Source organism: Mytilus galloprovincialis, chromosome 4 (assembly GCF_965363235.1).
Source record: "Mytilus galloprovincialis chromosome 4, xbMytGall1.hap1.1, whole genome shotgun sequence".
Classification (NCBI taxonomy): domain Eukaryota; kingdom Metazoa; phylum Mollusca; class Bivalvia; order Mytilida; family Mytilidae; genus Mytilus; species Mytilus galloprovincialis.
In genome coordinates, this window is record NC_134841.1 from 60,940,772 (window position 1) to 60,953,565 (window position 12,794).

General features: G+C 31.2%; 1 protein-coding gene across 2 annotated transcripts; it reads left to right on the forward strand.

Annotated features, from left to right (window-relative positions):
* Positions 1–3,830: 3,830 nt before the first annotated feature.
* Positions 3,831–8,115, forward strand: LOC143070684 (uncharacterized). 2 transcript variants are annotated; one of them, XM_076244884.1, is made up of 4 exons: positions 3,831–3,942; positions 5,503–5,685; positions 6,340–6,444; positions 7,698–8,115. In XM_076244884.1, the coding sequence occupies exons 2-4, from the start codon at positions 5,503–5,505 to the stop codon at positions 8,043–8,045; spliced, it is 636 nt and encodes a 211-aa protein (XP_076100999.1). In that variant the 5' UTR covers positions 3,831–3,942; the 3' UTR covers positions 8,046–8,115. The 2 variants fall into 2 exon arrangements, with proteins under 2 accessions (XP_076100999.1, XP_076100998.1); XM_076244883.1 differs by having other exon boundaries at positions 3,846–3,942; positions 5,486–5,685.
* The last annotated feature ends 4,679 nt before the right edge of the window (positions 8,116–12,794 follow it).

Here is a 12,794-nt window from a genome sequence, read left to right on the forward strand (position 1 = left end):
CAGAGTTGCAATTAAGAAATAAGTATTTTATATTACAAGATACTCTGCTTTGATATTTTTAAATATTCATTGGCTGATCCAGGGGGTGGGGTTGGGTCCGGGGGTTGGAACCCCCCTATTTTTTGACCGATCAATGCATTTGAATGGGGACATAAAAAAAATGGACCCCCCTTTTGTCATGGGTTGGGGACCCCCCCCCTTTTTTTTTAAATGGCTGGATCCGCCACTGATATTCATTTGTAAAGAAAACATCAAAAATAAATCTAAACAAATTCTTGCATCCTACAAAAAAAATGTTTATAAACAATAATCATTACGTTAATTATTTCATACCATTTTAGTATTTAGGTTTTATGAGTAATTATTATTTATTTTTTGTATTGTAATATATCCATAAAACGGAAAGTACGATAAATTTAGTAAATATTTAAATTTTAAACGGTCGTGAATAAAAATACTTGTGTGTTTTCAATTCATAAAGCATGATTTTAAATCCTTGCAACTCACAACAACCGTAAAAATAATTTACAATAATCACAACAAAATTTAATTACAACCATAATGTTGATTATTTTATACCGTTTAAGTATGGGTTTAGAAGTCTTTGCTTATATTTTGTAAAGTAGATTCATTCGATAAATAAATTGTCCATCCGTAAATACTTGACGTTCGTGTTTATTGATATTATATATATTCAAAAGAATTTGAAAAAACTAACAGGAACGTTAGTTTTTTATAAAATTTAAATTCAATTTTTCGGTTTGTTTGTTTTAATAGTTTAAGCGTATAGCATCTACATATTTGTACTATATGGTACGGTTTTGAAAATTGTATTCATTGTGTTGACCAACTATCCTACATCTCTTGATTCATTCACATTATAGATCACATTTCAAAAGCACACTATCGGTTTGCGATCTCAAATATTCCGGATAAAATGTCAATGAATCCGGAGTCAAAACATTTAATGTAGGCCGTTTGACAATCCAATTCAACTATTAGATTAAGAAATGTGATGATGCAAATGCGTATTCTTTCCCTTAGTATCAGTGAGATGCTTTCTATTTACTATTTCGTGCGCTAAGATACTACTTGCATGCAATACTATTAAATTCACTCGTGAAAGCTTATTTTCGTTTTTGTTATCTAAATTCAGGACACGGAAGAAAGAGCTTCACATATGACTTTCAAGCACGGTCATCATTTCTAACGATATTCTGACCTCGAGTTGTTTCTCTTTTGTTTCTTTTTTGAGTCACTGTCCTATTATAAACTTTGACCTTTTCGAAAAGCTAAGGATTGTCAACCCAAGGAATAGATTTCTTAACTTTGTAATGTATTTAGCCTTTTAACTTTTTTCATTCGAGCGTCACTGGTGCTTTTTTTTTTTGTATCTACTGAACTCGTGTCTGGCGTACATCATTTCAATTCTAGTATCTTTTTATATCTACATACCTTTTTATATAAATTGGTTATTTTGAAAGTGTGTACAGGTGTTCATAAACTTCTGAATTAAGAAATTCTTCGGCAAAACTAAGTTTCCCTGTAGAATGTTTGAATTGATTTAAGTAAAATCGGGAAATCCTTAAAATTTGAGATGTTTTATGAGACCAAAATCAGTCTCTTCATAAGAGGTCCAAATCAATTGCATGCCACAGGTTTCACCGCATACAACATCTACCATGAGTAAACTTGAGACAGCTTCAAATACGAGTTAAGAATATAAAGGCATTCATGTAGGAAACAAAATATAAAGATATGATAGATAAAATAAATGCATCCAGAATTCCACATTATAAAGCAAACTGAGTAGGTTTGTGCAATTTGCATAAGTCATCCGGTTAGTAGAAATTAGGATTTGCCAAAGGGTTATAATCGGAAAAATTATGTACATTCCCAAGTAATAAATAAAATAGTCGAGCTTTAAAATAACTATTCAAATAGAAGCTGTAAATATATACTTTCAACTGGCTTCTTATATTCACAGTCAATTATTTCAATTCAAAAGCAAACACAAATTCAGCAACAATCTTTTGGTGACCCGGCAGTCAGCGGTCTTAGGTTCATGTATTGCTTTTCTTTTTTTAAAAAGAAAGCAACTTGTTTTACCTATTAACATGTCTTATACTTTTTTTTCTAATATGCATGGTAATTAAATTAATTCAACTTACGTGTGTGTACCCAATTGTTCGTATTTTGACAATTTTTTTCAACTTCGTTTATGTAAGAAACATACATCAGTTTCCATCTTGTGTTTATTCTGTAGATGTAACCCGGACTCAATTGCAATAAACGGTTTCACAAATCTAATTTCAAATTCATTAGGAATCATCGCAAATGGACCAACCAAGATTATGTAACGAGTTTCAAACATGCTTAATTTTTACTGCATGGTTTTTTCACACTTTAAAGAACAATTTGACAATATTCCATGCTTCATGCCTTTTTTAAACAAATGATTGCTTGAGATAAGTTACAATTACTCATTATAAAAGTTTTCGGAAATGTTTTCGTAAATATTACGTAAGAAAACATAAATATATTAATTTGTTGATCATTGTTGTAGGCCGTACGGTGACCTATTATAATTGTTTATATTTATGTCATTTGGTCTCTTGTGGAGAGTTGTATCATTGGCAATCATACCTCGTTTTCTTTTTTATATATCTATAAGATTTCTGTTGCGTTTTAATTTTGCAAAATGGGTGGCAATTTGGGTACTGGGAGGTTAACAAGTGGCTGATGTAAATTTGCTCCGATGTTGTCAGGTGTGCGTGGGGAAAATCCAGATTTTGAACAATGCAAATGTAATGCTAACATTGTAAACAAGTACAATGGACAGATTTTGGGTTACAATTTTGGCACTTAATTACATTTCTATTTTTTTAGATAGCGAAAACCCCAAAATCGGTAATTTCTTCGAATCAACTACATGTACCTGCGGAGTAGATTACATAGTGCTAACACGGTATATTGGGGAAGGTTGAGCACTCATACATGTCTAACATGATGGTCACATTTTAAGTGTCTTTTTCAAGTCATACGCCTGCAATAGTTATCAAAGGTACCAGGATTATAATTTAGTACGCCAGATGAGCGTTTCGTCTACATAAGACTCATCAGTGACGCTCATATCGAAATATCTATAAAGCCAAACAAGTAAAAAGTTGAAGAGCATTGGGGATCTAAAATTCCAAAATCTATGCCTGGAATAGCAAAATCCTTAGTTTTTCGAAAAATTAAAGTAAAAAGTAAAATCACAAAAATATTGAACTCCGTGGAAAATTCAATCGGAGGGTCCCTAATCACATGGCAAAATCAAACGAAAAAACACACCAAACGAATGAACAATAACTGTCATATTCCTGACTTGGTACAGGCATTTTCAAATGTTTTCTTAATTCAGTGTTTGCTATAGTTGTTTCTGTTTGATTTTTTCATAAATCAGGTTGTTGGGCTGATATTTCTTATTTTATCGTGTTTACCCTTTTATAGTTTCTTTTTGGTCCTATGCACTTCAAAACCGTATTTAGTTATTATGTGTTTTGTGCACGGCGACCTGTAGTCTGATTCTGATATAAATTGTCTAATTGACAATCATACCGTCATTTTTTTGGAAGTCCAAAAGTATCAAACGTTAAAGAGAAATAATTGTTTGAAAAAATCAAAGAAGGGTGTAAAAAATCATTATGTAATTTTTATCTCGAAGAGATATTAATTTATCTATCGAAATAATGTCAAAACTCAGGTAACACACGAACAGTCTAGAAGGAAGATATCTTGTTCTGTCAAGGACACTTAATAACATCAAAAGTATAATAACAATACGTCATTGTGCAGGTTAATCAGTTTATATCATCACTGAAAAGTGTGAATATGATTATGTTATGAAAATGTATAACAAAAGTATATAATTATCATCATTGCATATGGTTTTTATAGGTAGGTGAATTAATCTTATTTTATGACACAAATGTTGCAGGCAGAATAGAAAGGAAATGTTCTGGACTTTAACGGCTCTTAATCAAAGATGTTCATAATGGGTGGTATGGTATGGACACGAAAATAAAGACTAGAAAGAAAGGAAGGAAACAGAACTAGTTTAAAAAGCATCGAAACGTAAATTACAATAGATTTTCTTGCATTAAGTTCAGTTACTGAATTAATTCTCAATTGTATAGAGATCATCATGGCTCTATAACAGATCGTTGCATTAGTTATTATTGAACGCTCTTGTTTCAATTTTGTTATTCTTCAGTTGTTAAAAATAAACTTAACAAACTTATTTACAAATGTTAATAAAAGATGTGACATATGAGCACTGATTTTACTAATCGTATAAAAGACCTGCTAAATTGGATTTTAAAGTTTTTTTTATTTGTTTGCTTTGACAAAGAAATGAAAAGATATAACCGTATTGCACTGTCGCGTAATGAACCCCCAAAAAACCTTTAACCATGTGTTTTATTACCGTTATTTTTAGCACTGACTCAATAACAATAAAAAAAAATTGGTAATGGTTGTACTTTTAACACTCCCATTAATGTTTCAGTGGTGGTTCTTGCGATGTTTAACACATATCGTAGATAATTATATCCTTGTACTTTTTAATCAATTACGAAACGGGTCGCAATTACCTGCCGCAACTTATTGATCGATAAATGTAGCTAATAAATGTAGCAAAATGACACTGTTCATTGAGGCTAAACTTTTATTGGTTCATTTTTACGATGTGGCAATTTTTCTTCCTTTTGAATTAACCACTCATAAAAAGTGCATCAAAATACACCCTTAGGTTTCTGATTTATTTTTACATCTGCTAAACTCCCTTATAATTTTTATCGTAGTAAAATAAATCTAACAATCAATTGAATTGTTACGCAAAACATTTGGGAATTTTTCAATCTTAATAACACTATATACCTATAATAACTATATGTTTATTGCATCATTTATTTTACCATTTATGACGAACAACGTTCTAAATATGACTTTCACAAAGAGAGGATACTTACTGTCCATATGTAAGTCACCTATAATGATTAGTATTTTCAAAATAGTTGAATTTGAATTTGTGCTTTCAAATATATCGTCCCGTTCGGTTTTTATCTAATTAACTGATTTCATTGGCAAATGCAGCTACATTTTAGTAAAGGATTCTTAAACAATTGTTTTTGGCATATGGTATGTTTCATCAAATAGATCCAGCCGCGACTGTGTATTTCTTTATTATAAATGATATATTTTTACAAAGTGTTATTAAAGTTCTAGAGTCTTGTGAATATTCCATGAGGCATCTAATGGTAAGTCTAACATAATAGATAACGTAACAGACTGTGGCATCGACGTAGTGGTACAGTGGTACAGTGGTAATATTAACGGTGCCAACTCTCCTGTATCAGATACGCATTTTAACAATTGATGTCTCTTCCTTGGTGCCCGAGGGCCAAAATTAAATGCGTCATTTAACTTCTCTATTTTGTAGATATAGTACTTTTTCAGATGGTAATCGCCACTGCGAACCGACATGTTTGTGGTGGCAACAGTCATTTGCAGGTATCAATGCCATCGGAACCATTCCAGCCGATAGATGACGATGATCGTCTACGTGTTGTGATAACAAACTGTAAAAAGAAAGCTGGGACAATTAATTCACTTACTACCGACCTCCTTGAAATGTTTATGGTAAGTATATCTAATAAAATTGAGAATGGAAATGGGGAATGTGTCAAAGAGACAACAACCCGACCAAATAAAAAACAACAGCAGAGGGTCACCAACAGGTCTTCAATGTAGCGAGAAATTCCCGCACCCGGAGGCGTCCTTCAGCTGGCCCCTAAACAAATATATACTAGTCCAGTGATAATGAACGTATGCCATTAAATTAGTTCTAATCCTGTTTCGTAAACTAAATGTATATTTGAGGGATAACACACCATCTTTTTAATCTAACAAGGCCATCATTCACCATATCTATTGATTAATAAATAACTTTTTTAAATTTCAATCCGAAAGCATAACATAAAAAAATCGAATTCATGATGACGAGAATGTTTGTGTGTTTTAAAAGACATTACACAAGATATTGTATAACTACACTGCTGTTTAAAAATCTACATGGAAGTACAGTGGCTTATTATATTAAAGTTTAATAAGCCAAGATTCTTATAGCCCTAGGATTAGTACTTTGGGCTTGCTGTCAGAAACTATACGAATTTTGTTTGACTGGTACCTAATTTCTATGCTTATTTTATGTTTTCACATCTACCAAATGTATATGTATGTTCGGTTTTTTTTTTTGCAATGGCTTCTCAATTGTACTTGTACTTTTTATCCTAGGAAAGAAGAATTCATGTATTGTATGGTCTACAGCATTTAAGAAATTATCCTCGTTGCATGAATTTTATTCAAGTCGACAGTCTAGATTATAGAGACTCATTGTCCGTAAGTATGGCCGTTTGTTATTGCGTATATTTAAGTTTTATGTATCGATTCTTAATGCATGGACTTTAATATTTCGGATTTAAAAATTATAAAAGATAATTTGAATTAATCATCTTCTATTTTTAAATATTCCTTCAACTCGTGAAAATGCGTGAAAAAAAGAGAAAAAAAAAAAACAACGTGTAAGATCAATATGTTTTGAAAATGGAAAAACGACCATAGTATATTGCCTACAGAAACAACTGTTCTTGTGTTGAAAGAAACAATTAAAAATAACGCAGATTTAGTTCAGATTGATGGCTTCGAAAGAGAAGATTTAAATAAATTTCCGAGAATATCATATATTGAACTCAAACTTATAGGCAGAATTTTTATCAAAACTATTCAATGATACTCCGTTTGAATAATTCTCATGATTTAAACTAATATTTAACCTGGCGTTAGTTCTACTTTAATCAGCAGCAGCTGATGATGTTTTTGCACGGGGTGGGAAGGGGAGAATCGAAATATACCCTGCATTTGGTCCGTGTCTGCCCCTCAACAGAGAAAATTGTAAAACAAAAGTTTCTTGTTCTCGTTATTTTCTATGTTACGGTCATCATGTCGACAAAAACAAAGTGTTCAAAATTTAGAATTGCATATCCTAAGGGAAAACTGTTTCAGTGCAGATTTTTTTCAAGAAATGAATGGGACATAGAGTGCATTATTGACAATGTTGGGTTTTTGCGAGAAAGTGAATATGCCTTATGATCGTCATTGACCAATTCATGAGTAACCTTATTTTCATATCGTAAAATAATTATCATATGCACAAAGAGGTGGTTATAGATTAGTTTAAACAATATTTTATTCAAAAAGTGCATAAATTATAATTATACAATATAAAATACAGGGATTCGGAAACAAGAAAAACTTATATAAATCCGTCTCCCGTGGTTATAGATTGAAATAATTTTAGGAGAATAAAAGAGTAAGCAAAAAAAGGCAACAACAAAAAAAAAAAAGAAAAAAAAAATGCTATCTGAGAGGTATTTGATTAAAAAAATAAAATTTCTATTATGAACATTAAATAGTGTCGGTTAAAAAAAATCTTACTTGGACGCCTTCGGTGCGGGAGTTTCTCGCTGCATTGAAGACCTATTGGTGACCTTCTGCTGTTGCCTGTTCTATGGTCGTTGTCTCTTTGACACATTCCTCATTTCTATTCTCAATTTTATTGTACTAATTTTAACTCAAATATGAACTTATTTCAGATACACGAGAAATTAAATAACCATTTTCACATAATGACTGAAATGATCTCCGTACTCCAACGTATTGAGGTAGATGAAAAAATACATCGTAGTACATCAGCCATTGCAGGAAAGATTGAAGAAATGTTTAAACCCTTTGGTGTATTAATTTGTGAAGTCTATACCGCCATTGGCTTAACCGGAAGTGACGTTCCTGACAGAACGATGCCACTGAGTCCTGCTATTCTTTGTTCTGTGAATTCTAGAATATCAAGACACCTTCGTGATTATATTTTACTTGATCGGATGAGAATTACGTCTGCTTTTTTACAAAATGAGTATGAACATCTGCTACAACAGATTCCATAACATATGAATCTTCAGATATTAAGAATGTAGTTGTACGACATTAAACGTTCTTTGATAAAGATATATTTAATAGGGCAACTGAGTTTCGATTGTATTTAACCTATTACATGTTGTTTACTTTTATTTATTAAATGTATTTATTAAATCGTTTGATATTTCAGTATCGTTTAAACTAAATTAAAAAAAAAATGAATATGTAAGCAACGTTCATTTGCGGTTGTCGCCACCAAGTATTATTTACAAGTATCTAAAATCTGGGTATTGCTGCAGTTTTGATCGTCTTAAGACTGTTTTACTTGAGGTTTTACTGCAGCTTATTTGGACCATAAGGTCTTGACTACCCGTGAATCGTCTGCGTGCATTAAAAATCATTTGCGCTTACTGTTGGATAGTATAGGTATCGCGAAATATACGAAATTCGCATCATATTAATTTCCATCTTGATATATCGGATGTGAGACAAAAACGAATCGTTTATCATGAATTGATCAATATTTATAAGTTATCGGAGCGCGATTTATCAGGGGAAATTTTCTTAACATCACCAACATTCTCTGTATTCCCATTCTCATATCTTGTCAGATTATTGTCCGTGTTAGATACTCTTTTTCTAAATGACACTGGGGTTCATTCCCTGGCATATACATAAATAATCTTCAGTCCGTCAAGAAGATTTTGGTGTTGAAAGTCGAAGTGACACTATTTTTTCACTTAACAAAGTTCACCATGTCCCACAGGCTTAAAACGTGTTTCTGAATGCCAATAAGGCTCTGCCACATTATTTATGTATGTGCCTGTCCCAAGTCAGTAGCCTGTAATTCAGTGGTTGTCGTTTGTTTATGTGTTACATATTTGATTTTCGTTCGATTTCTTTTACATAAATAAGGCCGTTAGTTTTCTCGTTTTAATTGTTTTACACTGTCTTATCAGCTGACTATGCGGTATGGGCTTTGCTCATTGTTGAAGGCCGTACGGTGACCTATAGTTGTTAATGTCTGTGTCATTTTTGTCTTTTGTGGATAGTTGTCTCATTGGCAATCATACCACATCTTCTTTTTTATACTAACATACAAAAAAAGTTAATTTACTTTTTATTATTCAATTCGTTAAATTTTGCTGAATTTTTATTTAGATTTAAATATTTTGATTATTAATTATATGGCAAATTCAAAGTGCTTTATGTGAAAAAGAGGAAATGTGGGAAAATGAAAATATTTTTTGTTTTTATCAATATCATAAATTATCGATGGTTTTAGGAATGAACACATGAAAACAACTGTTTCAATGAGTCTATATACATCCAATGGAGGGAATACGGGGAATTGCAGAAAATGGTACAAATCTACCACTAAGCAGTGCGAGGCGAAACATTTTTTTACCATTTTATGTAGAAAACTATATATATTGAAATCAAAGAAGGCCCACGCCCTCTACGCCCTCTCCCCTGAATCCGCTACTCAAAAAGCAAAAAGACATAAAATTGAGAATGGAAATGGGGAATGTGTCAAAGAGACAACAACCCGACCATAGAACAGACAACAGTTTATATATATGGAGTAGTGCATGAGGTTTAAATGTTATCTATGCAAGATTATGGGATATATATATATATATATCCCATAATATAAGTACGTCTGAGCCAGTGACAACTCTACAACAGATTTATCCATATTTATCCCATAATATATTATATATATATATATATAACTCGTATACAGAAGAGTATTCATCAACTCCCAAACCACATACAGACCGAGATACAGCCCGTAACAGAGAAGTGATCGAATTGATGTTTCTTTACCGTCAAAATTAGCTACGTTATCGACAAACTTAATTGAGTAGTGACCGAACTATTGGTACTTTTACGTTAAAAAGATTGACAATGCTGACAAACTTTCATGTGTCGATAATCAAGTTTAATACCGATAATATTGAAAATAATTCTAATAATATGAAACAAAATATGTCCATGCACCATTTCGATTAGGCGAAAAGTAGTCATTTCTTCAAAGTCAGAACAGAAAAAAAAGATTTATGGAAGGACGTCTTGATAGTATTAAAATATTTCCTTTACAATTTTACCCAAAACTAAAAGAAATATACTGGTAAACAATTAAAAAGGTGTTTGATAGGAATGAAGTCTTTTATTTTTACAATGTAAGTAAGTAAGTAAGTAAGTAAGTAAGTAATTTTTATTGGTTTAAAATCCAAAATTACAGGATTGATACCAAGACAATACAAATTTGTTATACACAAAAATACAAACATATATATATCATAGCAATTTCATAAACATTATATGAGGAGGTGGTACCACAAAGTTATTTAGTGCTTAATAAAGCATTTCTAGAAATGTACATGTCGCTTATAAATTTAACAATAATTCTAATTATATCAGTCTCAACACACGTATATAAAAATTTAAATCTTGCTTCATTAGTCATATTTAAAAAAGAGGGAACTATTTCACTAATTTTGGAAAACAGTTGGTCTCTAATTATATTTAGTTTTGTACATTTTAAAGTGAAATGAAATTCATCTTCAACTTCTAAGAAGCACAAAGGACAAATTCTTTCTTCTACAGGGGTTTTAGTGTGACGCCCTTGTTCAATTCTAAGAACACTGTTACTAATACGAATTTTAGCAAAATGCCCTATTACTTTTCTGTCTATATTTAACAATAAATAGTTTTCCAATTTATAATTTTCTTTAAGCTGTCTATATGTTCTCAGCTTATTACCATGTACTGATTTATTATCACAAAATATATTTTCTTTCCAATAATTAAGATATCTATCATTAAGTTTGGTATGAATTGCATATAATAAACGTCTTTTTGAAATAGTATCATGATTTTTCCAAACATGTGAAAAATTTAATGTAGCAAGTAACTGTTCAATCTTTTTAGCAAATCCATTGGTTAATTGCAGGTTGGTACAATATACATCTTTTAGTAAACAATTGTTATCAGATTTGATCACATGCAACCAGAAGCCAATTGACAGTTTTAAAGCTTCTATAAAAACTGGATACATACCAAGTTCAGCTAGTACTGCTAAATTGACAGCTGATTTATTTACTCCAATTAAAGTTTTTGCAAATTTAATTTGGACTTTGATGGTAGCCAATGACCAATATTTTGACTCTAGATTTGTAATATCTTTTATCATATACAGAGACCAAACTTCACTACAGTAAAGAAGTATAGGTTTAACACAAGCATCAAAAAGCTTTAAGTGAGGTAATACATTGATATCTTCAGAAAATAACAGTTTTCTAATACAAAATATAGCTTTTGAGGCTTTTTTACAAAGAAGTCTCACTGCTTCTGTAAAACTACCAGATGGTTTAAACAGTATACCCAAATATTTATATTCTGTATAGTGTTCCAAAATATTATCACTAAAAACAAACTTGTCTTTTGTAAGTTTTTTACCTGATTTGTTAAAAATCATAACTTTGGTTTTGTCAAGATTTACTGTTAAATCCCAACTAGTGCAATATAAACTAAGCTTGTCAAGGCATTTTTGTAAGCCATTAGCCGATTCAGAAATAAGGACTAAATCATCAGCGTATAACAGACATGATATATCATTATCATTTAACTTGGGTGGTTCACATGTTGAGTCAAAAATAGATGGTAAATCATTAATATATAAAGAAAATAATGTAGGGCTTAAAATACACCCTTGTTTTACCCCAACTGAGGAATTAAAAAAAAATCAGTGATACCTTCCGAGATCTTTACCGAGTACAAAACCTCTTTATACATATCTTTCATTATACTAAAAAAGGGACCATCTATGTTGTAATAAGACAATTTGTAAAAGAGGGCATCTCTGTTAATAGTATCAAATGCCTTCCTGAAATCAATGAAACAGGCATATATCTTTTTTGATGATTTAAATGCTTTATCAATTATAGTTTTTAGAGTTAAAATATGGTCACTTGTTCGACTTCCCTTTCTGAATCCAATTTGCTCACGACAAATAAGTTCATTTCCTTCAAGATACTTTTCTAATCTGTTATGTAAAACTTTTAGAAAAAATTTTCCTAAACAACTTGAAAGGGCTATACCTCGGTAATTAGATGGATCATTAAAACACCCACCCTTGAAAATGGGCTTAATAAAAAATTTTCTCCATAAAGTTGGGTAGATACCAGACTTAAGTATAAGATTAAACAATTTTACATAAACATCAATATTCATATAACAAGATATTTGTAACATTTCATTTGTAATACAATCTGAACCACTTGCTTTATTATTCTTTAAAGATTTTGCTGCAATAACCACCTCCTCAGTTGTAATAAAAATCTGTACCGTATGTGTGATGGATTTGAATTCAATCAATAACTTTGAGATGTTTTCTCATATGTATACACAAAAGGGAGGACTGGTATTTGTACTTCTGTTAGAATATGTCTTCGTCCGTTTCACATGCCAAACTTTTTTCTAGTAAAGTTTAAACGGGAAAATTTTGTTGAGAATTTTTTTTAATATGACAAAATAACGAGAAAAACTATTTATTGCAATGGCACACACAGAGAATATTTTTTTTTTAGTAAAAATCAGTAAAAAAAATTTGACCAAAATATACCATGGCCAGGAACTGACAGTTTTTAGCAATGTACAAATGAAAATCGTCCGGAAAACTGCGCTTGCTGTCATTTTGAGGGATCATGCAACATTTCACCTATTACCCATAAACGACATAGGTTCTCAATTACTAATAAAAGTTCTAAAAG

Bases quoted from the DNA above. Each gene is read 5' to 3' on its own strand.
- LOC143070684 (XM_076244883.1), top strand. The intron at 5,686-6,339 runs GTAAGTATATCT...TTTTTATCCTAG, and splicing joins ACCTCCTTGAAATGTTTATG to GAAAGAAGAATTCATGTATT. The intron at 6,445-7,697 runs GTAAGTATGGCC...AACTTATTTCAG, and splicing joins ATTATAGAGACTCATTGTCC to ATACACGAGAAATTAAATAA.